This window comes from Lissotriton vulgaris, chromosome 8 (genome assembly GCF_964263255.1).
Source record: "Lissotriton vulgaris chromosome 8, aLisVul1.2, whole genome shotgun sequence".
NCBI lineage: Eukaryota > Metazoa > Chordata > Amphibia > Caudata > Salamandridae > Lissotriton > Lissotriton vulgaris.
In genome coordinates this window covers 1,207,692,825-1,207,720,187 of record NC_141696.1, presented here as the reverse complement: position 1 = coordinate 1,207,720,187, position 27,363 = coordinate 1,207,692,825, and the positions used below count along the sequence as shown (strand labels likewise).

Here is a 27,363-nt window from a genome sequence, read left to right as displayed (position 1 = left end):
GTGTGCAGAGCTTAGACCAGGTCCCAACAGGTCTTCCGTAAGTGCTTCATTAAAATGGAGTACAGGTTCAGAGGAGGTAACTCCAGCTGGAGCATCTCTGTTAAGACGTTAGTCTTATCTGACACAGAGGGCAGCTGAAGGTCCGTGACCTCACCTGCCTTTCTACCCACCATTACAAAGGATGACCCCTGCGCTGTATCCACAGTTGGAGGGGAGACCAAACCAGTGTCTGGTGAAGTGTCCAAACCACTGGCATCCGCCAGTTCCTTCTACCAGTCGTCATCTGGTCATCAAGGGGGTTGTGGTATCCATTAGGTTCCTCAGACCACTCCCAATCGTCTTCCTCTCCAGTCCTATCAAAAGAAAGACACTGGCTCCGACTCGGAAGACATGGTCATAGCCAGTGCCTGTCTCAGATGGTGGCGTGAACAGTGGCACTGGTGCGGGCTCTGTGGAAGGTCATGGCCTCGCGAGTTGAGCCACTCCGGATCGAGCACTGGCATTGAGGCCGGACGCGCTTGTGGAAATCCAGTTTGGGCCACTTCTAAACCACTGGGTGAAGGCTGCCCAAATGTGAGGTGCACAGTCTCATAAAACTCTGTGTTGGATGTGGGTCTCTCCGGTTCCAAGAAACTCTGTGAGGAATGGAGTGGACCCATGCACGGGCTCTGCAGAGGGAGCGAAGCCTCGAGCAATGTTGTCGTTCTCATGACTCGTTGAAGGACTTGGACCAGCATGGTGAATTCGAAGAGTACTTCAACTAATTTGACTTCTTCCTTTTGTAGGACTTACCCGACAACTTGGACTGCAATGACGATCGTCGAGAGCGTCCCGGGACCTTCCTCGTGACCGGGATCTTGACCGTCACGAGGCCGTCTGATATCAGGGAGTGAGGAGCTTCAGAGTGAGTTCCCACAGCGTCTTTGATTCATGGTGCGGCAGTCCTCGCAAGTCTTACAGTCCTAATCCCACTCCAAGCACCACAGACAAACCAAGTGTGGGCCTGTCACAGACATCTGACTATGACAGGCACAACAGTTTAAAACCTGTTGGTTTTTAGGGACCATCCCTGGCATAACTGGAGACCAGTCTCAAAAAATACCTTCATCAAAAAATCGAAAAAATATCTCTCTGGGTCTGTCCTGACTGTCGCGAAAAGAGCTGATGTCAGCGCACTGGGATGGTGCCTACAAAGGCACAGCCTTTTTGCAGGGGTACAGCTCAAGATTTTCGGGATCCAGTCTGATGCCTGGGGATAATTCTACGGTCAGGAATCTGTAGCTTGATGGCTCTATCAAATTATAGTCATACTACATGAGGAATCCTATCTGGAGTTAATTTAGGACTCATTAATAAGGAGGCTAGACTACATAGTCTCAAGCCGCTGCTCTAAAATTCAGGTCTTCGATACTGCAGACAAGCTTTATTTTTCCGCAAACATTGGAAACAACTGCTGTCTGTGTTGCTGGTGTATCATTTTTAAATCCATCTCTTAAGCTCTGGAAGAGGCTAGTTTCCTAATGAATTAAGGCCCAGATTTGCCAAGGTTTCACATCAAGATTGCGCAACGTTAGAAGCATAGCTAAACGTAAAATCCATTTTGGCTTGTGCTAAACCATGCAGAGTTGATTTGCGTGGGTTTGTGTGGTTTAGTAAAAACCACGCATTGCTTTGCGTCAGGTAGGCGTTACCTGTGTGGAACATTGGCGTTCCCAAGTATGCGCCCATGTATTTTGACGTAAACGCAGAATTCCAAAGGCTTATATACTTGGGTTTGCGCAGAAATAGTGTACTAACCAACCAAGACATTACAAGAAGAAATACCTTTATTTCTGTTTGTTACTTCCTCTTTGCATGTGTGCTGCCTTTAGGAGCATACATGCAGGAAATTGTCCCTTAAGGTTGTTTTTTGTGCAGAAAGGTATTCCTTCTTGCACAAATCAATCCTGCTTGTCCTGCAGGCACCTTTGCGGCATGGCGCAAGGGTGCCTGTTTTGGCCCTAGACAGCACACTGCATCGGCTCTAGGAGAGAGCAGTAGTACACAATAGCTTAATAAATATGGCACATTTTGGCGCTCTCCCTTTCACGCAATGCAACAAAATGCGATACGTGAAATATTAGTAGAAATGCCCCAAAGCCTTTGTAGCTGTTATAATCGTTGTATTTCAGTCTTTGATCTTTATAATATGTCGTACCAATGAATTGTTTTTATTATTTTTTCAGATCTAGCTGTTTATCAGACAAATAAAAATTGTATTGATTTAATTGACTTCTAAAAATACCATTTTGTATCTGAAAGAGACACGTTAGTGATAGATTTCTTACCTTAGAATATCCCCAGGTGTCAGACTGAATCCGGAATTTTTTTGCGTAGCAATACCCCTGCGCGTCGGTAGGCGTCGTCTGCGGCTACGCGTCCGTTGTCGGCGTCGTTAGCGCCGGAATGACGTTGTCGGAGTACTTAGACGCCTCCCATGCGCGCTGATGTCAGTTCTTCTTTTTTCCGCGCTAGCTAGCGCAGATCCGTAGAAGCTCTACCCCTAGTCATTTTTTGACAAAACTTTTGATCTTTTTGATCATTCTTTTTCTTCGACTCTATCAGTGCCGGTAGGGATGCCCGGGTTCAAACCCTGCTCGAAGTGCGACCGATGATGTCGGTCACGGACCCCCATCGCCGTTGCCTGAAGTGCCTAGGCCTCGATCACGAGGACCGCACCTGCTCCGACCGCCGGGCCCTGACGTCGAAGGCTAGGCGGGAGCGGTCCCGCAAGCGTCTCGAGCTCCGGCAGTCGGCCCTGCGCCACTCCAGGTCCCGGTCCCACAGGAGGTCGAGGGACAGGTTGCGAGGTCGGAGTCATCGCAGCTCCGGGAGTGGACACCGGTCATCAGGTTCCAAGTCCTCAGGTAAGAGGCATGAGAGGTCGGAGAGACGTCATCGTTCTTCCGACCCATCCCGAAGCTCGCACGATGCGGCCAGGGGCTCGGGCGACACTGCCCACGCGGCTCCGCGGGAGTCGCAAGCGTCGCCGCCTGCCCCACACCTTCGGGTCCCTGGGCACGGCGCGACGCCGGAGGAGATAGAGCGGTACCTCATGGCCATGAGGTCCCTCCCTCCTCAGTTTCGTTACGTGGCGCCTTCGGGCCCAACGGTCCCGTCTGGAGGCCCTAGCGGGTCGGGTGCTCCGGCCCCGACGCCGCCGGGTGCTTCAGCCCCTGCGCCGCAGGACCTCACTGGATCCGCTTCCGGATCCGGGTCGTCGCCGGTCGACCTCGCCGGCCCCACGGGTGTAGCCCCCGGCGCCCGCTGTGGTCGCCGACCCCAATGTTCCCTACGGTCCCACTCTGGCGCCGGAACGCCGCCGCTTCCGACAACCTATGTAAATTTCTATTTCCACGAGGAGGCCCTGTCTACTAATCCTGTTTTACAGGTAACGGGTGACGAGGAGGATTGGGAGGGGTCTGAGGACCCTCTGGCACTGGAGTGACAGTCTCAACAGAACTGGACATATGAGCTTGGGGAGGCCAGTGGTCTTGACACATCGCCAGACACTGGATTTACCTCGCCTCCGACTGTGGCTTCGGAGGAGGGGTCTACATATAGTGTAGTGTTGACTAAGGCAGCAAAGGCCTTACACCTTGAGCTCCCCGTCGCGGCCGTGAGGACTAACCTCCTCACTGAAGTCCTCAAACCGCAGTCAAGCTCCAGCGAGCCTCTGCTGCCGTTCAATGAGGCCTTATGTGACGTTCTTGTGGGCACTTGGTCCAAGCCCGCCACAGGCCCGCCTGTAGATAGGAACATGGCCAGACGCTACCGCCCGGCCCCGGGCGACCCATGCTTTTTGTCCACCCATCCCACCCCCGAGAGCCTGGTCATCCAGGCCTCCAATTCCCAGGCCACATTCCCGTCGGCCCGCCCGACCGGGAATCCAAAAGATACGAACAGTTCGGGAAGAAGGTGTTCTCGTCTGTAAGCTTCGGGCTGCGGTCTGTAAATACCGCCTGTCTCTTGGGCCGCTACACCCACACTCTGTGGGACACGGTTGCGGAGGTGCTGCAAAAATGCCCAAACCCTTGCGGAGGGCCGAGATGCAGCTCGTTATTCCATCCGGTGTGGGCTGGATACAACTGACTCACTGGGCAGGGCAATGGCAACGACGGTGGCGGTTCGACGCCACGCCTGGTTGAGCTCCGCCAACTTCTCGGCCGATGTCCAGGCCACACTTCTGAACATGCCGTTCGATGGCCGTCGCCTATTCGGCGACAAGGCAGATCATGTGCTGGAACGTTTTAAGGACTCCAGGGCTACGGCCAAGTCCTTGAGCCCCGCGGCCCCACGCCAGCAAACGGGTGCCTTTTGCTCCTTTCGTGGCTACGGAAGGGGCGCCCCCACACGTGCTGCCAGCCACATGTCGCAAAATGTTCAACAGCGCGGTGGCGGCCGTGGAAACCGCCATGGCGGCGGTCGGGGACAACGGCGAGCCCAGTCCGCACCTTCCTCCACAACACACGCCTCAAAACCTTCCTAGTCCGAGTTTTCAGGCCCATGTGACGCAGACAGGCAGGGTTCGCCATCACCTCTCCCACTGGCGCACTATCACGTCGGACAGGTGGGTGCTGCAGATCGTCCAAAGGGGCTACTCCCTCCCCTTCGAGGCGACCCCTCCATCCATGCCACCGCAATGCCACCGCGTGTCGGGGGATCACTTGCAACTTCTGCAAGAGGAAGTCACAGCCCTCTTGGCCAAGGGTGCCATCGAGCGCGTTTCTGGGCCAGAAGGTGGGTGTGGATGTTACTTCCACTACTTTCTGGTACCCAAGAAGGGCAAGGGGGGTCTACGCCCTATCTTGGACCTACGGAACGTCAACGGCTTCCTCCGGAAGGAGAAGTTCAAGATGCTGAATTTGGCTCAGGTCCTAGCTGCCCTGGACCCTGAAGACTGGCTGGTAGCGTTGGACTTGCAGGACGCTTATTTCCACATCCTCGTCCTGCCGGCCCACTGGCGTTACCTGTGGTTCACAGTAGGTCAAGTGCACTTTCAGTTTACCGTGCTCCCCTTCGGCCTTACCAGCGCCCCACGGGTGTTCACAGCTCATCTGTGCAGGTTAGGGGTGTCAGTCTTCCCCTACCTAGACGACTGGTTGTTGAAGGCGGGCTCGCTCCAGACAGTCGTCAGCCACCTCCAGACTACGGCCGACCTCCTGCATTTGCTGGGGTTCTCCATCAATGTGCTGAAGTCGCACCTGTGTCCCTCTCAGAAGCTCCTCTTCATCGGAGCAGTTCTCGACTCGGCGCAGTTTCGGGTTTACCCTCCCGAACAGCGGGTTCGGGATATACAGGCTCTGATTCCCATCTTTCAGCCGTTATCTCGAGTCTCGGTCAGGTTGACGCTGCGGCTTCTGGGGCTGATGGCCTCCTGCATCCTTCTGGTGCATCACGCCAGGTGGCGGATGCGGGCTCTGCAGTGGGACCTGACGTTTCAGTGGGCCCAGGATCCGGGCAACCTGTCCGATCAGGTCTTGATCTCGGAGGGCACTGCGAGACAACTGCAGTGGTGGCTCACAGACCGCGACTGGGTCAGTAGCAGATCCCTCTCCCTACCCCACCCGGAGTACGTGGTTGTGACTGGCGCGTCCCTGCAGGGCTGGGGAGGCCACGTGGGAGAGGCGGAGATCAGAGGCCTCTGGTCTCTGGCGGAGTCCCGGCTCCATATCAACCTTTTGGAGCTGCGGGCGATTCGTCTAGCACTGAAGGCATTCCTCCCCTCTGTCCGGCGGAGTGTAGTGCAGGTGTTCACGGACAACACCACCGCCATGTGGTACTGCAACAAACAAGGTGGGGTGGGGTCATGGACCCTATGCCAGGAGGCTCTGCGCCTCTGGCAGTGGCTGGAACATCAGGGCATGACCCTGGTGGTTCAACACCTGGCAGGCTCTCTGAATGCCAGGGCCGACGAACTCAGCCATCGGTGCATGATAGATCACGAATGGCGTCTGAACTCGGACGTGGCGCAAGGCCTCTTTCAGCAGTGGGGAGAGCCTTGGTTAGATCTATTCGCCACAGAAGAGAACGCGCAATGTCATCAGTTCTGCGCGTTGGAATTTTCAAGGCGGCACTCGCTCGGCGACGCTTTTCGTCGCGAGTGGAGTTGCGATCTATTGTGCGCCTTTCCGCCTATACCACTTCTGCCCAGAGTGCTGAAGAAGATCAGGCGCGACCGGGCCCAGGTTATCCTGGTGGCTCCGGACTGGGCACGAAGATACTGATATCCCGAGCTACTCAGCATGTCAGTCGATCTCCCGATTCGTCTGCCTCTTCGGGAGGACCTTCTGTCGCAGTAGCAGGGGACGGTCCTCCACCCGAACCTGTCCAGTCTCCACCTACAAGCTTGGAGATTGAGCGGCGGCAGTTGAGGCCATTTGACTTGCCTCCCGAAGTCGGTGATGTCATTCTGGCAGCCAGGCGTCACTCCACAAAGTCGGTATACGCCTGCAGGTGGAACAGATTTGTGGCATGGTGCACAGCAAAGGCTGTGGACCCTCTCTCTGCACCCCTTTTTGAAGTTCTACTCTTCCTTCTTTCCCTTGCCCAGCAGGGCTCTGCTCTGGGCACTCTTAAGGGGTACCTTTCTGCTCTTTCCGCATTCTTACGGCTACCTTATCAGCCTTCCTTATTCAAGTCCCCCATTGTAAATAGATTTCTGAAGGGCATCACACACATGTTCCCTCCTGTTCCCTTCGTGATGCCACAGTGGGACTTGAATCTTGTACTCACTTATCTAATGTGTGCTCCCTTTCAGCCGCTCCATAACTGTCCTCTCCGTCTTCTTACCCTGAAGACTGCTTTCCTGGTTGCCATCACCTCTGCCAGGAGAGTGAGTGAGCTCCAGGCTCTTTCTTCTACTCCACCTTTCCTCTCTGTTCATCCGGACAAGGTTGTGTTGCGGACAAGACCTTCCTTTCTGCCCAAGGTTGTCACGGCCTTCCACATCGGGCAGTCCATTACCTTGCCCACCTTCTTTCCGCCTCCGCATCCCTCGAAAGAGGAAGAGAGGCTCCACCGTCTGGACCCAAAACATGCGCTCTCTTATTACCTAGATCGCACATGCCAGTTCCGGGTGGATGACCAACTCTTTGTTGGTTACGTGGGCGTGAAGAAGGGAAAGGCGGTACACAAGAGGACCATTTTGCGGTGAATCATCTTGTGTATTCAGGCATGTTACTCCATGGCCAAAAAGGAGCCTCCTGCTGTATTGCGGGCTCATTCCACTCTAGCCACGGCAACAACAACTGCCTTGGGCCGAGGAGTCCCCTTACAGGACATTTGCCAGGCAGCTACGTGGGCCTCGCTGCACACGTTCGCAAGACACGACTGCCTGGACAGTCCAGTCCGGAGGGATAGCTTCTTTGGCCGTTCCGTCCTCCAGAACTTTCTGGTGTGATTATTGGTTCGCAGACCCACCACCGGGGTTGGTATTGCTGGGGTATCTATTCTAAGGTAAGGAATCTATCACTAACGTGTCTCTTTCAGATGCACAAGTTACTACTTCTGTAACGATATATCTGTAAGAGACCTTAGTTCGTGATAGATTCCTTACCGACCCACCCATCCTCCCCGTTCTGCGAACCGATATCTAGGGTTAAGGTCATCCCCTTTCAGGGCCCTAGTTTCATGGCACCAGTGTTGGTTCTATCATGGCTCTGCATATCAGGCGCGGAAAAGCTGTGTATCAGAACTGACGTCAGCGCGCATGGGCGGCGTCTAAGTACTCCGACGACGTCATTCCGGCGCTAACGACGCAGACGACGGACGTGGAGCCGCAGACGACGCCTACCGATGCGCAGGGGTATTGCTAGGCAAAAAATTTCCGGATCCAGTCTGACGCCTGTGGATATTCTAAGGTAAGTAATCAATCACAAACTAATGACTTGCAGAAATATCGTTACACAAGCAGTAACTTGTGCATCTGGCCCCTAGTGCAGAATTTCAGTGTGTTACTTTGGAGTATACACCTTTGGGACATGACAGTATCTACTTCTGTTTTGTAGTGCAGTTGCCAGCAGTTAAAATACATGAAAGAACAGGCCTTGCACAAGTGAACATGAATGAAAAGACTCCTTTGAAGATCGGAAAAAATCCAGTTTCAACATCATTTGCTGTATTTGACAAGTGAGTATACGTTCAGTAGATTAGGCAAGTGTGTTTATATTAATTGCTACTAGGCACTGAGGGCTAGCTGCGGGAATGGATGGTCTTTGTTCTGATCAAGAGTTTGTAATAGTAAAAACACACAGCTATTGTCTGCCTAACCGTTTTACATTGGCTCTTATCCATGACCTCATTATTGAATTTTGTTTTTTCACAGTTTGTATCCATGACAGTACTTTTGTCTTCTAGTATTTTACTTTTAGTTCTCGTTGCTTCCAGTGCATGCTGGTGTTGATGACTGAGATTGTTTGTGTAAGACTGGTAGGACATTTCAGTTGGTATCATCATGATTGCTTCTATTTCTTAAATTTATTTCAGCCACTGGTAAATACTCTGGGCCAAAATCCAGCACATACCTATTTTAATTTATTTGGTCTGCCATGTCACCTCAGACAGGGACCGGCCATACACAAACAAGCCTTGGCCCTGCTCTAGTAGGAAAAGTTCAGACCAAACTATCGGGTCAGGTCCATTGTAAGCATAAACACATGCAACAACTGAACAGTTTTGGCCTCTAAGGGCCTTATCAACAGGGTGCAGATTGAATGCTGTTAATGAGTGAGTGTGGAACAAGAACACAGGTCTGGGCATTCCCATCACACTTAGGGTGTTGCTCTAAGGAAAACAAAATAGATTTGAATTAATCTCAGCCATTGCTAATTGCTCTGGACTATAATCTAGTACATTGAGTATTATGAATTGTTTTTACCCATCACGCTACGTCAACTAAGAACCAGTTATATACAAATCAGCCTTAGGCTCGTCCAAACTGCCAGTCCAAGTCCCCTCTGAGCAGGAACACTAGCAACCACAGACCGGTTTTGCCATATTTGGATCTCATCTGTAGGGTGCAGTTTGAGTTGTGACCCAGACATGGGTCCTGTGCTGACTATGCCACTAATCAAGCTGTACCCTATTGACGAGAACTAAATGTGCTAAAACCGGGTTTGGGGGAACCAAAGTCTGCTGCCTTGATAAATAGACCATAGACAATGGGTGCCATCGGGCGTGTATCAGGTCTGTGACCATGTTTTCAAAGCTACATAGCAATGGCTCGGTTTTGGGTTCACAGAATGTTGCCTTAAAACTAGTCTATTGACCACCAACTGGTTTGGGGGTCATTTAAAATGTATAAACAGACATTTATGTAAATTAAAAAGACCCCTGTTCAAGGCATGTGGGCTGCTGAATTCATATCTGTGCATAGATCGCCGCCTAGTGTTGGGTCTGGATGATTGCACATTGTTGTCCCGGAAGAGTCTTCGAAGTATCACGAGACAGGTGGCTCCTCCCTTGGACTACAGTGCGCATGGGCATCCTCTCCATGCTCAGATTGTTTTTTTCCGCCATTGGGTTCGGATGCAATTTCATGCACTCCAGGTTTGGAAAACTTTTCAAAAGGCCTTCCGTTTTGTCGGTATTGTTTGCGATCGGTACCGATAACATTCTTTAACTTTACTTTGCACTCAGGTCATCGAATCCGGCCGTTAGGCCTTCTCGACACCACGTGGACCGACGGTCGATGGAACGAAGTCCATTCAAGTACTGCCCGCAGTGCAACTCTAAGTTCCCGCACACCGATAAACATCCAGTGTGCAACAAAGGCTTGTCTCCAGATCACAATGAAGACAGTTGCCTAGCTTGTGCCCAGTTCCGATCCACAAAGACTATCCGGAATCGACGGGCGCAAAGGCAAGAAATGCAGAGGTCGGCACCAGAGCCCGAGAATATCTTCGACGATGAAGAAGAACTGCTTGACGCCGAAGACTCGGATCAAGAGGATGGGGAGTAGTCTCCTGGAAAGGAAAACCACAGGTTGGTCCAGGCCTTCTTCATTGAGCTGCGATAACACTGCCCCAATACCATGCTCAGATGCGTCTGTTTGGACGATGAATACTTGGGATAAATCTGGGGCCCTGAGCATTGAAGCTGTGCACAAAGCTTTCTTCAAGGTGTCAAAGGCTTGTTGGCACGCCTCGGTCCAAATAACTTTTCTAGGGTGTTCCTTGGATGTAAGCTCAGTTAAGGGAGCCACAATGGTCCCGCATTCCTTGACAAAGCAGCGGTAGTAGCCGGTGAGGCCCAGACTAGCTCGGACCTCAGTCTCCATTTGTCAGGGAGATCTGCCAGTACCCTGATGTGAGGTCGAAGGTACTCCAATATTGGGCAGCTCTCAGACGGTCAATGAGCTCATCCGCCCTTGGGATGAGATGAGCGTCAGTCTTAGTCACTGAGTTCAGCCCCCTGTAATCCACACAGAACCTGAGTTCCGGTGTGGTGCCCGGTGGGGCAGCTTTTGGTACCAGTACCACCGGACTGGACCAGGGGCTGTCTGAAGGTTCAATCACTCCCAGCTCCAGCATCTTGGTAACCTTACTGTGGATGCTGGCCTTCACCTTATCTGACAGCCGGTAGGACTTGGACTTCACAGGTGGGCTGTCCCCTGTGTCCACATCGTGGGTACACTGGTGGGTCCTTCCCGGAATAAGGGAGAATAGTGAGGAGTACTGCTCCAAAATTTGGCGGCAGTCCCTCTGCTGCTCTGGAGTCAGAGATGGTGAGAGGACCACTCCTTCCACTGAACCGTCCTTCGCCTGGGACGCAAATAGGTCAGGGAGAGGCTCGCTTTCCTCCTCCTCTGCCCCATCAGTCACCATCATCAAGGTGACCTCGGACCTCTCATGGTGGGGCTTGAGGCGGTTGACATGGATCACCCGATGGGGCTGCCTGGGGGTCTTAAGGTTCACCAAATAAGTGACCTTACTCTTCTTTTCAACCACTTCAAAGGGGCCTGTCCAGCGATCCTGGAGGGCACTAAGCTCTCCAGGCTCCATGACCCACACCTTCTGTCCAGGTTCCAACTCCACTGGGTGAGCATTGTGGTCGTACCACTCTTTCATGACTGCCTGGCTGGCCTCAAGGTTGTCTGAAGCTTGCTTCCACAAATTGGCCATTTGGCTACGGAAAGCCAGCATGTAACTCACCACTTCCTGGGGAAGCCTCCCTTGAGTCTTTTCCCATCCATCTTTCACCAGGCTGAGAGGTCCCCTGACAGGGTGCCCATACAGAAGTTCAAAGGGGCTGAAGCCCACCCCCTTCTGTGGCACTTCCCTGTATGAGAACAACAAACCGGGTAGGAGGATGTCCCACTTCCTCCGCAGGCTCTCAGGCAGACTCCTGATCATGCCCTTCAGGGTTTTGTTAAACCTTTCCACCATACCATTGGTCTGGGGGTGGTAAGGAGTGGAGAACCTGTAAGTGACTCCAAATTCCTTCCACATAGCCTGCATGTAAGCTGACATGAAGTTGGCCTCCCTATCGGACACAACTTCATTGGGGAAACCCACGCAGGTAAAAATCCCCATTGGGGTCCGGGCCACTGCAGGTACAGTAATGGTCCTCAGAGGAATAGCTTCTGGGTACCGGGTGGCATGATCCACCAGTACCAGGATAAACCTGTGACTGGCTGAGGTGAAGGGGTCCAATGGCCCAACAATGTTGATGCCCACCCTTTCAAAGGGGTGCTAACAGGCAGTGGTTCCAGGGGAGCCTTCAGCTTAACCCCCGTTTTCCCACTGCCTTGACAGGACACACACGTCCTACAAAAAGTGTCAGACGCAACCCTCATCTGAGGCCAATAGAAGTGTGGAACAAGCCGCGCAAAGGTCTTGTCTTGGCCCAAGTGACCTGCCAAAGGAATTTCATGAACCTACTCTAAAAGGAAGGCTCAGTAACGCTGGGGAACTACCAAGGCTCGGGATGACCCGTGCACCGGAGCCTTGGGCTTACGGTAGAGGAGGCCATCCTCCCAGTAGATGTGAAAGTTTACTGAAATATTACCTGCTGCCTGGGCTGTGGCCTGTCGCCTTAGACTCTCAAGGGTAGGGCACTCCTTCTGCCCTTGACAAAACTCCTCTCTGGTAGGTCCTCCCTCCACTTGCCACTCCGCAGGGATAGGTAAGTCCTCCAGGGAGTCAACATCCCCCTCCGTGGACTCTGGAACCACCACCTCAGGTGCCCCATCCATCTCACGGGGTGTGGACGACGAGGCAGGTTTTCCCCGTCCCCGGATCTTCCCCTTGTTGGCAGCTGGCTGTGCCTTTGTTCCAGGCTCCAGCCTTTGCGAACTTCCCCTCCGGGCAGTCGCGGACCTCGTCCTCGCACAGGTCCAATCAGGTGATCCCAACATCTTCGTATGTGTCTGGAACTCTACCTCTTTCCAAGCATTGTGCTCAAGGTCATTTCCCAGCAGACAGTCGTACGGCACAGCAGGGCTCACCGCAATTCGTAGAAGGACTGTGACCCCTCCACACTCAAAGGGAACCTCCGCAACCGGATAGTGGCCCACTCTGCGTCAGCCATCACAGCTGGGTGAAGTACATTGGGAATCACCTGCTCTGGAGACACCAGCTGCCTTCTCACCATGGTCATGCTGGCATCTGTGTCCCTCAAAGCCTCCCCCTTCCAGCCATTGATGGTGACCCATTGCCTATACTTGGTGGTATTTGGAGGCACATGGACCTTAGGAACCATCTCACTGTCTCCCAGGGACACTAAGGTCAGCCCTGCCCACTCACCCAGTTTGTCTAGGGGCAGCTCCTCCCCGATCAATACACTCACTACCCCTGGGGTTTTTCCTCCAGTGGGAGGGTGCGCTCTCTTTGGACACTTGGCATCTCCCTTATAGTGTTCAACCTCGCCGCACTCATAGCATCGGACAATTCTGGGCTGCTGATTACGGTCAGGATAACTAGGTTTCTGGTGGCCAGATTTGGCTGGGGAACCCGACTCCTTCCCTTGAACTATTTTGGGGGCCTTTGTAGAACTCCTTCTTTTTATCTCCCCCCTCTTTCTTCTGGGAAGACCCCTGTCCAGCTCTTTGGGAGTCGTCCCAGATCCCTTAGTAGACACCCTGGTACTAGCCCAGGTGTCTGCCTCTTCTGCAAGCTTCCTAGGGTTAGTCAACTTGCTGTCCACCAGGTGTTTGCGCAGCTCCGGAAAACATTTCGCGAGGAGGTGCTCCTTTAGGACCAGATCATACAACCCCTCGTAATCCGTAACCTAGCTGCCCTGCACCCAGCCCTCTAATGCCTTTCTAGTGTAGTCCAAAAAATCAACCCAGTTTTGCGTGGGGAGCTTGTGGCTATTTCGGAACTTCTGCCGGTATTTTTCTGGGGTCAGCCCAAACTTCCTGACCAAGGCAATCTTCATGGTGGGGTAATTGGTCTGTTCCTCCTTTTCTAAAGCTAGAAGGGCATCCCTCCCCACGGGAGCAATGTACTTATACAGGCCACCCCCCAGTGACTTTCAGGAACTCCATGGGCTCGCAATGAGACCTCATAGGCAGCCAACCATTTGCCAATGTCGTCCCCTACACTAAAACTAGCGACTACATCTTTGGGCAAGTAAAGTCTAGGCTCCCTAGTAACTTCTTTAGGTACGCTGCCACCAATGGGATTACTGGAGGTCCCTATCTGTAGGGCTTTTAGATCTAGTTCCCTTAAAGTAAGCTCATAGAGAAACCTCCTTTCCTCCCGCTCCTTTTCCAAACGGGCTAGCTCCAATTTTAGTTGTCTCTTCTCCCTCCTATCCGCTAATTCTGCTGAGGACCGACTCCTTCCAGACACACTACTGCCCGCCCTCGAAAGTGTCCCAGGACCTGGTAACAGATTCCCCTCTTCGGTTTGGTACAGCAGGTCTAATTCTGCAATAGTGTCAGGCTCCACTCCTTCCTCATCCCTCCCCCATCTGGGTGAGCTGCTACCCATGCTCTCAAGCTGGTTTGAAGTTCCGCTTTCTTCGCACCACGCCTAAAGAACACCCCCCTTCTCCTGACAAAATTCCTTTAGCTGTGCCACTGAGTAAGTCTCTAACTCAGCCAGCTCGAACTCCATTTTGCCAGACGGGCCTCAGACATTTATATGGGATATTTGACAGAAAGGTGTCAAATAGGAGCTACTTGCAACCACCTCAAGAAAAGATTTTGAAAAAAAAACAAAAATGCCAATTGAAGAGACTAATTTTTGGAGACAAAGTTGCCAGACAGATAGAGAACAATTAGGTGTAAGGTGCGTGGTGCACACTAAGTTGCTGTAGGGTGTACGCAAGCACAAATCCTAATCCCACCACTGAGCACCAATATGTTGGAACCCGGGTTGCCGGCACACTTAGGGTAGCGAGGCACCAGCGGGAAGGCTGAATCTTGAAGGCATACGTAACGTGCTTGCATTACACACTCTACAACACCCCAGCGCAAACCCACCAAAAATGACACCACACCATCATTGTTAGATATAAAATAGTGAGACTTTATCTTATTTTATTGAGGAAGTAGAATTAATGAAAGTTTCACTGTAAACTAATGTAGATCTTTCAGCACTTCACTTGGAGAATTAATCACAATTATTGAATTTTACAACACACTTCCTCACAATAGTCAGCATTAGGTTTCTGAATACATTGACTTAGGCAACTAACCGGTAATTTTCATCATCCATAAATCTATAGGAACATGCTAATAAGTACATTTGAGCTTTAACCGGCTTCTGAATCAATCTGAGACGTTCTGATGTATATATTTGGAGGAGAGAAATGACCAGTTTATTATGTAGACTCCTCTGATTAGGTCTCGCCTGGAAATCGCATCCGAAGGATGCGTCCAGGCTGGAGACTTAAAGCTGCCTGACACGGGGGAATGAAGGACAAGAAACTGTGACGAGCTTATCCTTGGCTGGATTGAGCTGCGTGCACGAGCTTTTTGCCTTCAGTTTCTTTTACAATGTTTCTTTCTTTGTGTGGGCATGCCTTCACTTTCGTTTCCTGTCTTAGACCCGGCCGCATGTTTGTTTCCACTGTTCGGTTTTACTATGGGCATTCTCACGAACACGAAATGAATAGATCACAGCCACACCTCCTCCCTCCCCCGCCCCCCGCCGCCGCGTGTTTGTTTCCACTGTTCGGTTTTATTATGGGCATTCTCACGAACACGAAATAAATAGATCACAGCCATACCTACTCTTCCCCCCCCCCCTGCCGCCACCGCCCCTAACACACACACAGAGAGCAGGCTGTTCACAACACATGCACACGCAGGCAGACACGAGCGCACACATACAGGCACACACTACACCTCCCCAGCCCCCCCGCCGCCGCTCACACACGAGTACACGCACAGACAATCCCCCCGCCCCCCCCCATACACACACGCGCGCACGCACACACTGCATACATACACGCTCTCCCCCCCCCCCCCACCTCACCAGAGACACACGCGCGCGCGCACACATCCCCCTCACACCCCACTCACCAGGTTCTTCTTGCGTGTCCCTCGGCAGCCAGCGGGTCATTCCGGTTGACAGGCGGGGGCCGCGGGGCTCTCCACGAGCACGGGAGCCCGCTAGCTAACACGGCAATCCTCCGGCGGGCACAGGAGCGCCTGCTTCCTGTTTTTGTCCGGCCCCGCCCCCGTCCCAACAAAGGTTGCCTGGCTTCCTGTTGAAGCCGGGCTGTGGCGGTGAGTTTGCTTATTTTCTCATTGCGGACCTTTAATTTGAGGATGCAACGCGGGCCTGACACTGGCACTCATGAGATCCCTTCTGACTTTGCGGAAGCCTGCTCTCATGCCAGGCGTTTCCCTGTGTTTGTCACAGCACGTCCTGTTCTCTGGGGCGAATGCCAATATTTTATATTACCGGAAGGTGCAGCGAGCGAAGCGAAATCTAAGCCAGGTCTCTTGGCAAAACCGCAGTTTTCTCTTCGGTCTGATGCCTTCTTAATGTGTTGGGTTTCATAAGTCAAAATAATGATGTTTCCTTGCAGGGGGGCGTGTCTTCGTCGATCGTGATAGTCGGTGCTCACTGTACGTGGTGTTATTTCCTCTGCGACATCCCTCAACGCTCTGGGTCAGGTTCTTTCTGCTTTTAAATGTGTGTCTGCCTGAGTTGAAGCATACTTTTTGCCCCATCGCATCTCGGTCATTTGCGCAACATCACTGTAGATCACGTGCTTGCTGCACTTTTAAAACAATGACCCAAAGAAGGCCTCCCCCGAAGACAAGACGCTCCTGAAGAACAGCTGCTTCACAGAAAGGTGGTGCAGTCATGGCATTGTGCCTGCTGTAAGAATCGAGCGCCCTCATTCAAAATAAACCATTTCATGTCCAAAAAGACATCATCTCATAAAACACTAACCCCATTACATGTAGGACAAGGCCGCACATGCTTTTATCTCTATGATAGCCGCAACATATTCCTACATGCATTATATCTAATTTTTTTGCTGCGTGCGGTTTTCGGCATGTCTGGTGAATAACCACTACACGCATTCGTACATCTAAAGGCAGGCGCATGTATGACTCTTACACTACTGGGCCCACACAAACAAACATGTACACATTTTACGGGTGTGTTGTGCGCACTAGCATTGAATGCCCTCCACTGACAAGCGGGGATGGGGGCGGCCGGGCCTGGGGGTAGGGAGCGGACACGACACGCAGAGCCCCCTCTGCAGACGCGCATGCATATGAACCTGCCTGTAACAAAGTTAGCGCGGAAAGGTCTAGTGCTCACATGACCGGCGTCCCGCGCCAGGCACCCGGACTGGTGTGCAGCAGCAGGCAGCGCCCGCAGGCAGCAGAGGCTAACTGGGAGGCTGTGATGAAAGGCGCGAGCCTGCCTCTGACACAGGTGTGGTGTCTGTGCACATTAAGGCTGCCTGCACGTAGAGGCCTCTGATTGAATTATGGGATCGGTGCTTGATACCCAAAAGCCGCGGATTCAGCAGCCAGCGAGGGGAGCTGCTGGGGGGCCTCCCTCCCCTCTGCTTATGGCTGCATTATTTTACCTCGTTAATTGTCAACGTTGCCTTTCGCAGATCTTGGACAGACTCTTTGTTTTGCAGATGTGTGTATACCTCTCACTGTTTCACTCTTGCTGGTAGCGAGTGTGCCTAGCGCAGCACGTCATATATTCAGAGCAGGTCCGATTCTTTATCATTATTTGATAGTGCGCGTGGTCCGGCGCGCAGAAAGAGCAGCTGCAGTGGGCATGATATTGAGAAACCCTTTCTTAAGTAGCACTCACCAGTTTCCGTGTGATTATTCAGAAGTGGGTTTCGCATTTTCCTCGAATTACGTTAAAATGAAACTTGTGCTCCCAAAATTGTTTCTAGGGATGGCATGTCTGTAGCCACACTGCACCCTCACACACCGCACCCTCACACACCGTAACCTTACACACACACTGCACCCTCACACACACTGCACCCTCAGACACTGCACCCTCACAGACACTGCATCCTTGCACACACTGTTCCCTCACGCACACTGCACCCTCACACACACACTGCACCTTCACACACCGCAGCCTCACATACCGCACCCTCACACACCGCACCCTCACACACACTGAACCCTCACACACTGCACACTCACACACACACACCGCACCCACACACACCGCACCCACACACACCGCACCCACACACACACACTACCCCCTCACAACCCACACCCTCACACCCCACACCCTCACACCCCGCACCCTCACACACCGCACCCTCACACACCGCACCCGCATACACACACTGCACCCGCACACACCGCACCCGCACACACACACTGCACCCGCACACACACACTGCACCTGCACACACACTGCACCCGCACATACATTGCACCCGCACACACACTGCACCCTCACACCCTCACACCCCACACCCTCACACCCCGCACCCTCACACACCGCACCCTCACACACCGCACTCTCACACACCGTAACCTTACACACACTGCACCCTCACTCTACTCCCAAACCCTCTACACTCCATGTTGTTTATTTTTGCGTGTGTACGTGCCGCTCCTCAGATCCGTCCTTTACACAGCGTATCCCATGCGTGTCCAAAAAACACAACCCGAAAAATGGCCCGCTCCCGTGGGACCTCTGGGACAGCAAGACAAAGCAGCAGCTGTTTGGCAACACGTCTCACCCCAAAACAGCAACTGTGATGTGACTGCATTCCACTGAATATGCAGATCTCATTCTGTGGCGGGGAAACAAAAGGTTCGGCTTCCCAGAAGGCTGTGACAGCCACGGCATCGATGTGGACAAGAAATGCCAGGCTTTTGGCATGCCACGTGGGGAACGGAAATATTCTAAAGTGTTGTATTCATCGCTTTATAATATACTGAATCGATAGTATGAGCCGGCACTATATCACTTAAAATCGCATTATATCATAATAGAAATGTGAGTGCAGAGTGACAGTGAGTGCAGAGTGACAGTGAGTGCAGAGTGACAGTGAGTGCAGAGTGACAGTGAGTGCAGAGTGACAGTGAGTGCAGAGTGACAGTGAGTGCAGAGTGACAGTGAGTGCAGAGTGACAGTGCGTGCAGAGTGACAGTGCGTGCAGAGTGACAGTGCGTGCAGAGTGACAGTGCGTGCAGAGTGACAGTGCGTGCAGAGTGACAGTGCGTGCAGAGTGACAGTGCGTGCAGAGTGACAGTGCGTGCAGAGTGACAGTGCGTGCAGAGTGACAGTGCGTGCAGAGTGACAGTGCGTGCAGAGTGACAGTGCGTGCAGAGTGACAGTGCGTGCAGAGTGACAGTGCGTGCAGAGTGACAGTGCGTGCAGAGTGACAGTGCGTGCAGAGTGACAGTGAGTGCAGAGTGACAGTGAGTGCAGAGTGACAGTGAGTGCAGAGTGACAGTGCGTGCAGAGTGACAGTGCGTGCAGAGTGACAGTGCGTGCAGAGTGACAGTGCGTGCAGAGTGACAGTGCGTGCAGAGTGACAGTGCGTGCAGAGTGACAGTGCGTGCAGAGTGACAGTGCGTGCAGAGTGACAGTGCGTGCAGAGTGACAGTGCGTGCAGAGTGACAGTGCGTGCAGAGTGACAGTGCGTGCAGAGTGACAGTGAGTGCAGAGTGCGTGCAGAGTGACAGTGAGTGCAGAGTGCGTGCAGAGTGACAGTGAGTGCAGAGTGCGTGCAGAGTGACAGTGAGTGCAGAGTGACAGTGAGTGCAGAGTGACAGTGAGTGCAGAGTGACAGTGAGTGCAGAGTGACAGTGAGTGCAGAGTGACAGTGAGTGCAGAGTGACAGTGCGTGCAGAGTGACAGTGCGTGCAGAGTGACAGTGCGTGCAGAGTGACAGTGCGTGCAGAGTGACAGTGCGTGCAGAGTGACAGTGCGTGCAGAGTGACAGTGCGTGCAGAGTGACAGTGCGTGCAGAGTGACAGTGCGTGCAGAGTGACAGTGCGTGCAGAGTGACAGTGCGTGCAGAGGGACAGTGAGTGCAGAGGGACAGTGAGTGCAGAGGGACAGTGACAGTGAGTGCAGAGGGACAGTGAGAGTGCGTGCAGAGTGACAGTGAGTGCAGAGTGCGTGCAGAGTGACAGTGAGTGCAGAGTGCGTGCAGAGTGACAGTGAGTGCAGAGTGCGTGCAGAGTGACAGTGAGTGCAGAGTGCGTGCAGAGTGACAGTGAGTGCAGAGTGCGTGCAGAGTGACAGTGAGTGCAGAGTGCGTGCAGAGTGACAGTGAGTGCAGAGTGACAGTGAGTGCAGAGTGACAGTGAGTGCAGAGTGACAGTGAGTGCAGAGTGACAGTGAGTGCAGAGTGACAGTGAGTGCAGAGTGACAGTGAGTGCAGAGTGACAGTGAGTGCAGAGTGACAGTGAGTGCAGAGTGACAGTGAGTGCAGAGTGACAGTGAGTGCAGAGTGACAGTGAGTGCAGAGTGACAGTGAGTGCAGAGGGACAGTGACAGTGAGTGCAGAGGGACAGTGAGTGCAGAGTGCGTGCAGAGTGACAGTGAGTGCAGAGTGCGTGCAGAGTGACAGTGAGTGCAGAGTGCGTGCAGAGTGACAGTGAGTGCAGAGTGCGTGCAGAGTGACAGTGAGTGCAGAGTGCGTGCAGAGTGACAGTGAGTGCAGAGTGAGTGCAGAGTGACAGTGAGTGCAGAGTGACAGTGAGTGCAGAGTGACAGTGAGTGCAGAGTGACAGTGAGTGCAGAGTGCGTGCAGAGTGACAGTGAGTGCAGAGTGACAGTGAGTGCAGAGTGACAGTGAGTGCAGAGTGCGTGCAGAGTGACAGTGAGTGCAGAGTGCGTGCAGAGTGACAGTGAGTGCAGAGTGCGTGCAGAGTGACAGTGAGTGCAGAGTGCGTGCAGAGTGACAGTGAGTGCAGAGTGACAGTGCGTGCAGAGTGACAGTGCGTGCAGAGTGACAGTGCGTGCAGAGTGACAGTGCGTGCAGAGTGACAGTGCGTGCAGAGTGACAGTGCGTGCAGAGTGACAGTGCGTGCAGAGTGACAGTGCGTGCAGAGTGACAGTGCGTGCAGAGTGACAGTGCGTGCAGAGTGACAGTGCGTGCAGAGTGACAGTGCGTGCAGAGTGACAGTGCGTGCAGAGTGACAGTGCGTGCAGAGTGACAGTGCGTGCAGAGTGACAGTGCGTGCAGAGTGACAGTGCGTGCAGAGTGACAGTGCGTGCAGAGTGACAGTGAGTGCAGAGTGACAGTGAGTGCAGAGTGACAGTGAGTGCAGAGTGACAGTGAGTGCAGAGGGACAGTGACAGTGAGTGCAGAGGGACAGTGAGAGTGCGTGCAGAGTGACAGTGAGTGCAGAGTGCGTGCAGAGTGACAGTGAGTGCAGAGTGCGTGCAGAGTGACAGTGAGTGCAGAGTGCGTGCAGAGTGACAGTGAGTGCAGAGTGAGTGCAGAGTGACAGTGAGTGCAGAGTGACAGTGAGTGCAGAGTGACAGTGAGTGCAGAGTGACAGTGAGTGCAGAGTGACAGTGAGTGCAGAGTGACAGTGAGTGCAGAGTGACAGTGAGTGCAGAGTGACAGTGCGTGCAGAGTGACAGTGCGTGCAGAGTGACAGTGCGTGCAGAGTGACAGTGCGTGCAGAGTGACAGTGCGTGCAGAGTGACAGTGCGTGCAGAGTGACAGTGCGTGCAGAGTGACAGTGCGTGCAGAGTGACAGTGAGTGCAGAGTGACAGTGAGTGCAGAGTGACAGTGAGTGCAGAGGGACAGTGACAGTGAGTGCAGAGGGACAGTGCGTGCAGAGTGACAGTGAGTGCAGAGTGACAGTGAGTGCAGAGGGACAGTGACAGTGAGTGCAGAGGGACAGTGAGAGTGCGTGCAGAGTGACAGTGAGTGCAGAGTGCGTGCAGAGTGACAGTGAGTGCAGAGTGAGTGCAGAGTGACAGTGAGTGCAGAGGGACAGTGAGTGCAGAGTGACAGTGAGTGCAGAGTGAGTGCAGAGTGACAGTGAGTGCAGAGGGACAGTGAGTGCAGAGTGACAGTGAGTGCAGAGTGACAGTGAGTGCAGAGTGACAGTGAGTGCAGAGTGACAGTGAGTGCAGAGTGACAGTGAGTGCAGAGTGACAGTGAGTGCAGAGTGACAGTGAGTGCAGAGGGACAGTGAGTGCAGAGTGACAGTGAGTGCAGAGTGACAGTGACAGTGAGTGCAGAGTGACAGTGACAGTGAGTGCAGAGTGACAGTGAGTGCAGAGTGACAGTGACAGTGAGTGCAGAGTGACAGTGAGTGCAGAGTGACAGTGACAGTGAGTGCAGAGGGACAGTGACAGTGAGTGCAGAGGGACAGTGAGTGCAGAGTGCGTGCAGAGTGACAGTGAGTGCAGAGTGCGTGCAGAGTGACAGTGAGTGCAGAGTGAGTGCAGAGTGACAGTGAGTGCAGAGTGACAGTGAGTGCAGAGTGACAGTGAGTGCAGAGTGCGTGCAGAGTGACAGTGAGTGCAGAGTGACAGTGAGTGCAGAGTGACAGTGAGTGCAGAGTGACAGTGAGTGCAGAGTGCGTGCAGAGTGACAGTGAGTGCAGAGTGCGTGCAGAGTGACAGTGAGTGCAGAGTGCGTGCAGAGTGACAGTGAGTGCAGAGTGCGTGCAGAGTGACAGTGCGTGCAGAGTGACAGTGAGTGCAGAGTGACAGTGAGTGCAGAGTGACAGTGAGTGCAGAGTGACAGTGAGTGCAGAGTGACAGTGAGTGCAGAGTGACAGTGAGTGCAGAGTGACAGTGAGTGCAGAGTGACAGTGAGTGCAGAGTGACAGTGAGTGCAGAGTGACAGTGAGTGCAGAGTGACAGTGAGTGCAGAGTGACAGTGAGTGCAGAGTGACAGTGAGTGCAGAGTGACAGTGAGTGCAGAGTGACAGTGAGTGCAGAGTGACAGTGAGTGCAGAGTGACAGTGAGTGCAGAGTGACAGTGAGTGCAGAGTGACAGTGAGTGCAGAGTGACAGTGAGTGCAGAGTGACAGTGAGTGCAGAGTGACAGTGAGTGCAGAGTGACAGTGAGTGCAGAGTGACAGTGAGTGCAGAGTGACAGTGAGTGCAGAGTGACAGTGAGTGCAGAGTGCGTGCAGAGTGACAGTGCGTGCAGAGTGACAGTGCGTGCAGAGTGACAGTGAGTGCAGAGTGACAGTGAGTGCAGAGTGACAGTGAGTGCAGAGTGACAGTGAGTGCAGAGTGACAGTGAGTGCAGAGTGAGTGCAGAGTGCAGAGTGACAGTAGAGTGCAGAGTGACAGTAGAGTGCAGAGTGACAGTAGAGTGCAGAGTGACAGTGAGTGCAGAGTGACAGTGAGTGCAGAGTGACAGTGAGTGCAGAGTGACAGTGAGTGCAGAGTGACAGTGAGTGCAGAGTGACAGTGAGTGCAGAGTGACAGTGAGTGCAGAGTGACAGTGAGTGCAGAGTGACAGTGAGTGCAGAGTGACAGTGAGTGCAGAGTGACAGTGAGTGCAGAGTGACAGTGAGTGCAGAGTGACAGTGAGTGCAGAGTGACAGTGAGTGCAGAGTGACAGTGAGTGCAGAGTGACAGTGAGTGCAGAGTGACAGTGAGTGCAGAGTGACAGTGAGTGCAGAGTGACAGTGAGTGCAGAGTGACAGTGAGTGCAGAGTGACAGTGAGTGCAGAGTGACAGTGAGTGCAGAGTGACAGTGAGTGCAGAGTGACAGTGAGTGCAGAGTGACAGTGAGTGCAGAGTGACAGTGAGTGCAGAGTGACAGTGAGTGCAGAGTGACAGTGAGTGCAGAGTGACAGTGAGTGCAGAGTGACAGTGAGTGCAGAGTGACAGTGAGTGCAGAGTGACAGTGAGTGCAGAGTGACAGTGAGTGCAGAGTGACAGTGAGTGCAGAGTGACAGTGAGTGCAGAGTGACAGTGAGTGCAGAGTGACAGTGAGTGCAGAGTGACAGTGAGTGCAGAGTGACAGTGAGTGCAGAGTGACAGTGAGTGCAGAGTCCGTGCAGAGTGACAGTGAGTGCAGAGTCCGTGCAGAGTGACAGTGAGTGCAGAGTCCGTGCAGAGTGACAGTGAGTGCAGAGTCCGTGCAGAGTGACAGTGAGTGCAGAGTCCGTGCAGAGTGACAGTGCGTGCAGTCACTCAGCACCACCACAGCATCACTCAGCACCACCACAGCATCACTCAGCACCACCACAGCATCACTCAGCACCACCACAGCATCACTCAGCATCACCACATCATCACTCAGCACCACCACAGCACAAATATGTTCTCTCAATGTTTCAAGCTTTATTACAAATGTCACAAAAAGATGTTAATATTTCACTTCTGTTCTTGGATTTCGTTACAATAAAATACACTGAACATAATCTTCACAAAAGTTATTTACAAAAGTTTAAGCTATTGCCATTATAAATTACAATCACTTTTATTAAGTATTAAAAAAAATTAAAAGCCATTGTTATTTGTAATATCAATACATCTAAGTCACGTAAATACAAATGTTGCATTACAAATGCTATAGGTGTCACATTTGCGAAAGTTATAACTATTGGCATTGTAAATGACAAAGCTATTAATTTAGCTATTTTCAAAACCAACACATCAATGAACATTTGGTGAATTTCCATTAAAATATTTGACTTTTTTACTAAGATATTATTATACTCTTTTATGCAAACAAAATTTAGATACTGCATAAATAACTTTAATAAAACATATTTTATATGTAGCTTTTTATGTAAAAAAATAACTATAGCACAAAGCAAAAAACAATTGCCATTTACAATGCTAATAGCTCAAATTTAAATAATGCGAGACCTATTGCATTGCAAATGCTTGTGTTTTCTAAGAGGCTTAAAAAAAAAAGGGGGGGGGGAATCAGTCTAAGACCTACTCTTCGATTCAGTCAGTCACGATTTACTGGAGGGTGGATTTTGCTTAGGGCAAGCTCGTGGCACCCCCAATCTCCTTGGTTCGCCCCCTCCTTGTAGGACTTGTTCCTTTCTGCTCTTCCCTCCTCTGTACCTCCCCTCAGATACCTGTGCGCCTGAACGGCGCCCTCGTTATTCCTTCTGGGAAGCAAGTTGACTAGGCCGCTCTTTCCCTGTCAGCCCGCTCAGGTTCTTCACCACTTCATCTGAGGCTGGGCGGGGGTGGCGGCTGAGCGGAGATGCGAAGGCTTCCCCAGACTGGTCTCCGTGCGCCCACTCCGGAGTACCGGGCGTCCGAGGGCTGCTGCTGCCTCCGCCTCCCCGAGGAGACCCGGCTCGAACTGTGTGAGGTGACGTGCTTGGTGAAAGGGGACCGGTTGCTCAGCGGCCCCGCCCAGCGTCTTCCGCAGAACCTCACGTCGCTCCGCCCTCCACACGCCTCCGGCTGGGATCGCCTGGCTCTTCTCGGCACCCAGGTCAGCGACACAGCAACGCCAGTCAGACTTGGCACCTTGATCCCTCAGAAAGGTCAGAAAGGCGAAGAGGGGGGGGAGGGGGCTCTGAGCGTTATCGCACTGAGACTTCTTGGCTGCCCACGGCACTGGCACAAACAGTACACCTCAACCCGGCCGAACTAGGCAAGGGCTGAGGTTGAGATCACCCTTCACCTCAGGAGTCTTAACAAAGGACCCTTGTTTCTCGATGCTCTTTGGGTCCACCTCCAAGGTCTCTGGGGTTTGACAAGATCACTCTCACCAGCGGTTGAGATGGATAAGATCTCTTGACTAGTGGCCACACTGGTTTGTGAGGTACACAGATCTTTTCACATAGGCAGGGTCAGATCAACAGGGAGGAGGGCAGCACCCATGACGATCTCGCAGCCCCTAGGAACAATCAGAGTAGCCCGTGACACAATCCCCCTGAAGCAGTTGTCTGCACTCCAGCCTGCCCAGCAGTGACAAAATGGCCGCCCAGTGTCCTCCCTTATATAGCCTCGGCCCAGGTCACTAGAGTGGACTGGAAGGTTCTAGAACCCACTAATGCTATCCTTTGGCCCAAAAGCTCTGAGGTAATTCCTGACAGGCGTCCATCTTAGGAACCCTCTCTATCCACCATCTTAGAAAGGCGCACCGGTACCTCAGCACTGGTTAGCAGTGGTGGGCACCCGGAGACCAGAGCCACACAAAAAGGACTGGTGGACAAAAATAATGGGAGGCAGAAAGGGACCCAAGGAAAAACAAGCATTGGAAATGCAATAGGTCTCGCATTAGAAGAGTTGGAGTTATTGGTCTTGTAAATGACATATTTTATTTATTTGTTGGTTTTTAAAATTGCTAAATTGATGGCTTTGTCATTTACAATGCCAATAGTTATAACTTTCGCGAATGTGACACCTATAGCATTTGGAATGCAACATGTTTTGTATTTACGTGACTTAGATGGCAGCTCTGGTCGTTAGGCCACATCTCTAGAGAGCAGGAGAGTGCAGCAGGGGAGAGAAGCACAGCAATGCAATAGGTCTCGCATTAGGAAAGTTTGAGCTATTGGTATTGTAAAGGAGACATTTGTTATTTATGTGCTTGTTTTGGAAATAGCGAATTAATAGCTTTGTTATTTACAATGCCAATATTTTTATCTTTCGCAAATGTGACACCTATTGTAACACAATATGTGTTGTGAGGGGTTGAGGGTGAGGGGTTGAGGGTGAGTGAGGGGTTGAGGGTGAGTGAGGGTGAGGGGTTGAGGGGGAGAGGTCGAGGGTGAGGGGTTGAGGGTGAGTGAGGGTGAGGGGTTGAGGGTGAGTGAGGGTGAGGGGTTGAGGGTGAGTGAGGGTGAGGGGTTGAGGGTGAGGGTGAGGGGTGAGTGAGGGTGAGGGGTGAGTGAGGGTGAGGGTGGGTGAGGGTTAGTGAGGGTGAGTGAGGGTGAGTGAGGGTGAGTGAGGGTGAGTGAGGGGTTGAGGGTGAGTGAGGGTGAGTGAGGGTGAGGGGTTGAGGGAGACTAGAGCAAAGAAGCGGGGTGGGGCTACAGGCAGCATAGTTGAGGACTACAGCGCCCGGCAAGCCGTTCGTATCTGTGACGTGGTTACGTCATCCAGACTGTAACTGCGTAGTCAATAAGAGACGGCAATGGGAAGTAAACTAACTGAATGTCCGTCACTCGAAAAAAACGGATACGCTACTGTAGTATGGCGGAAGAAGCTGAACATAATGGCCATATTGAAATGTTTACGTGTTTCGCTATTTTAAAAAAGCGATACACTCAGAAATAAGTTAAACAAAGCAAGGTAATTTTTGTCTAATGCATTAAATGTAGATTTATTTTTGGTATTTAAAATAAAAAGATGATTCTGTACATACAAGATTAGAAATAGAAAAAATACATACTTTGAACGAACAGAGTCGTTGCTTTCATATATTAAACTAATCACAGAACTCTAGCAGAATAATTTTTACAATAAGGCGTTGCCAAAATATATGTGGTATTAAACTACTGGCCTGTCCCTCTGTTCACCCTAACGGGCGAATCTTGTATACCGTACATTTCCTTGACTCAGAGAGCACATACCGACCGTCGCACACGTAAAGGACTCTTTCAATATGTGTTATCAAATGTTATACGGCAAGTAGAAATGCTACGTTTGAAAAACTACCAACATCCAAGTGGAAACGCTTTAAGGGCATAAAGATCGTGGTTTTTATGCTGTTACATACAAAATTATGAAACACAAATATCGGCCGAAATATTTAAAATATTATACTAAATGATGGAAACAGGTAATAAAAACAGATTTATTACATAAAAAGCGGTGTGGAATCTTGCAGTATACGAATATGATCAGTTGATGTGCCATTTACATGACTGAAAGCTACATTCAAACATGGCGGCTTCATTTGACTTCTTACGAATAAGGTCCTCTGCGTGCTAGTCTCATTGTAGGTACATGGCTTTAGTAGGGTAGCGGGGAGAGGGAACAGACGGA

At 52.1% G+C, this 27,363-nt stretch overlaps 1 protein-coding gene across 1 annotated transcript in view; it reads left to right on the top strand.

The window, feature by feature from the left end:
• The window catches only part of EXOSC8 (exosome component 8), a 289,111-nt gene that overhangs the window by 133,426 nt on the left and 128,322 nt on the right, over positions 1-27,363 (top strand). The window contains exon 9 of the mRNA XM_086935084.1: positions 8,049-8,169. Within this exon, the coding sequence (XP_086791210.1) occupies positions 8,049-8,169 (121 nt within the window). The remainder of the gene's footprint in view (positions 1-8,048; positions 8,170-27,363) is intronic.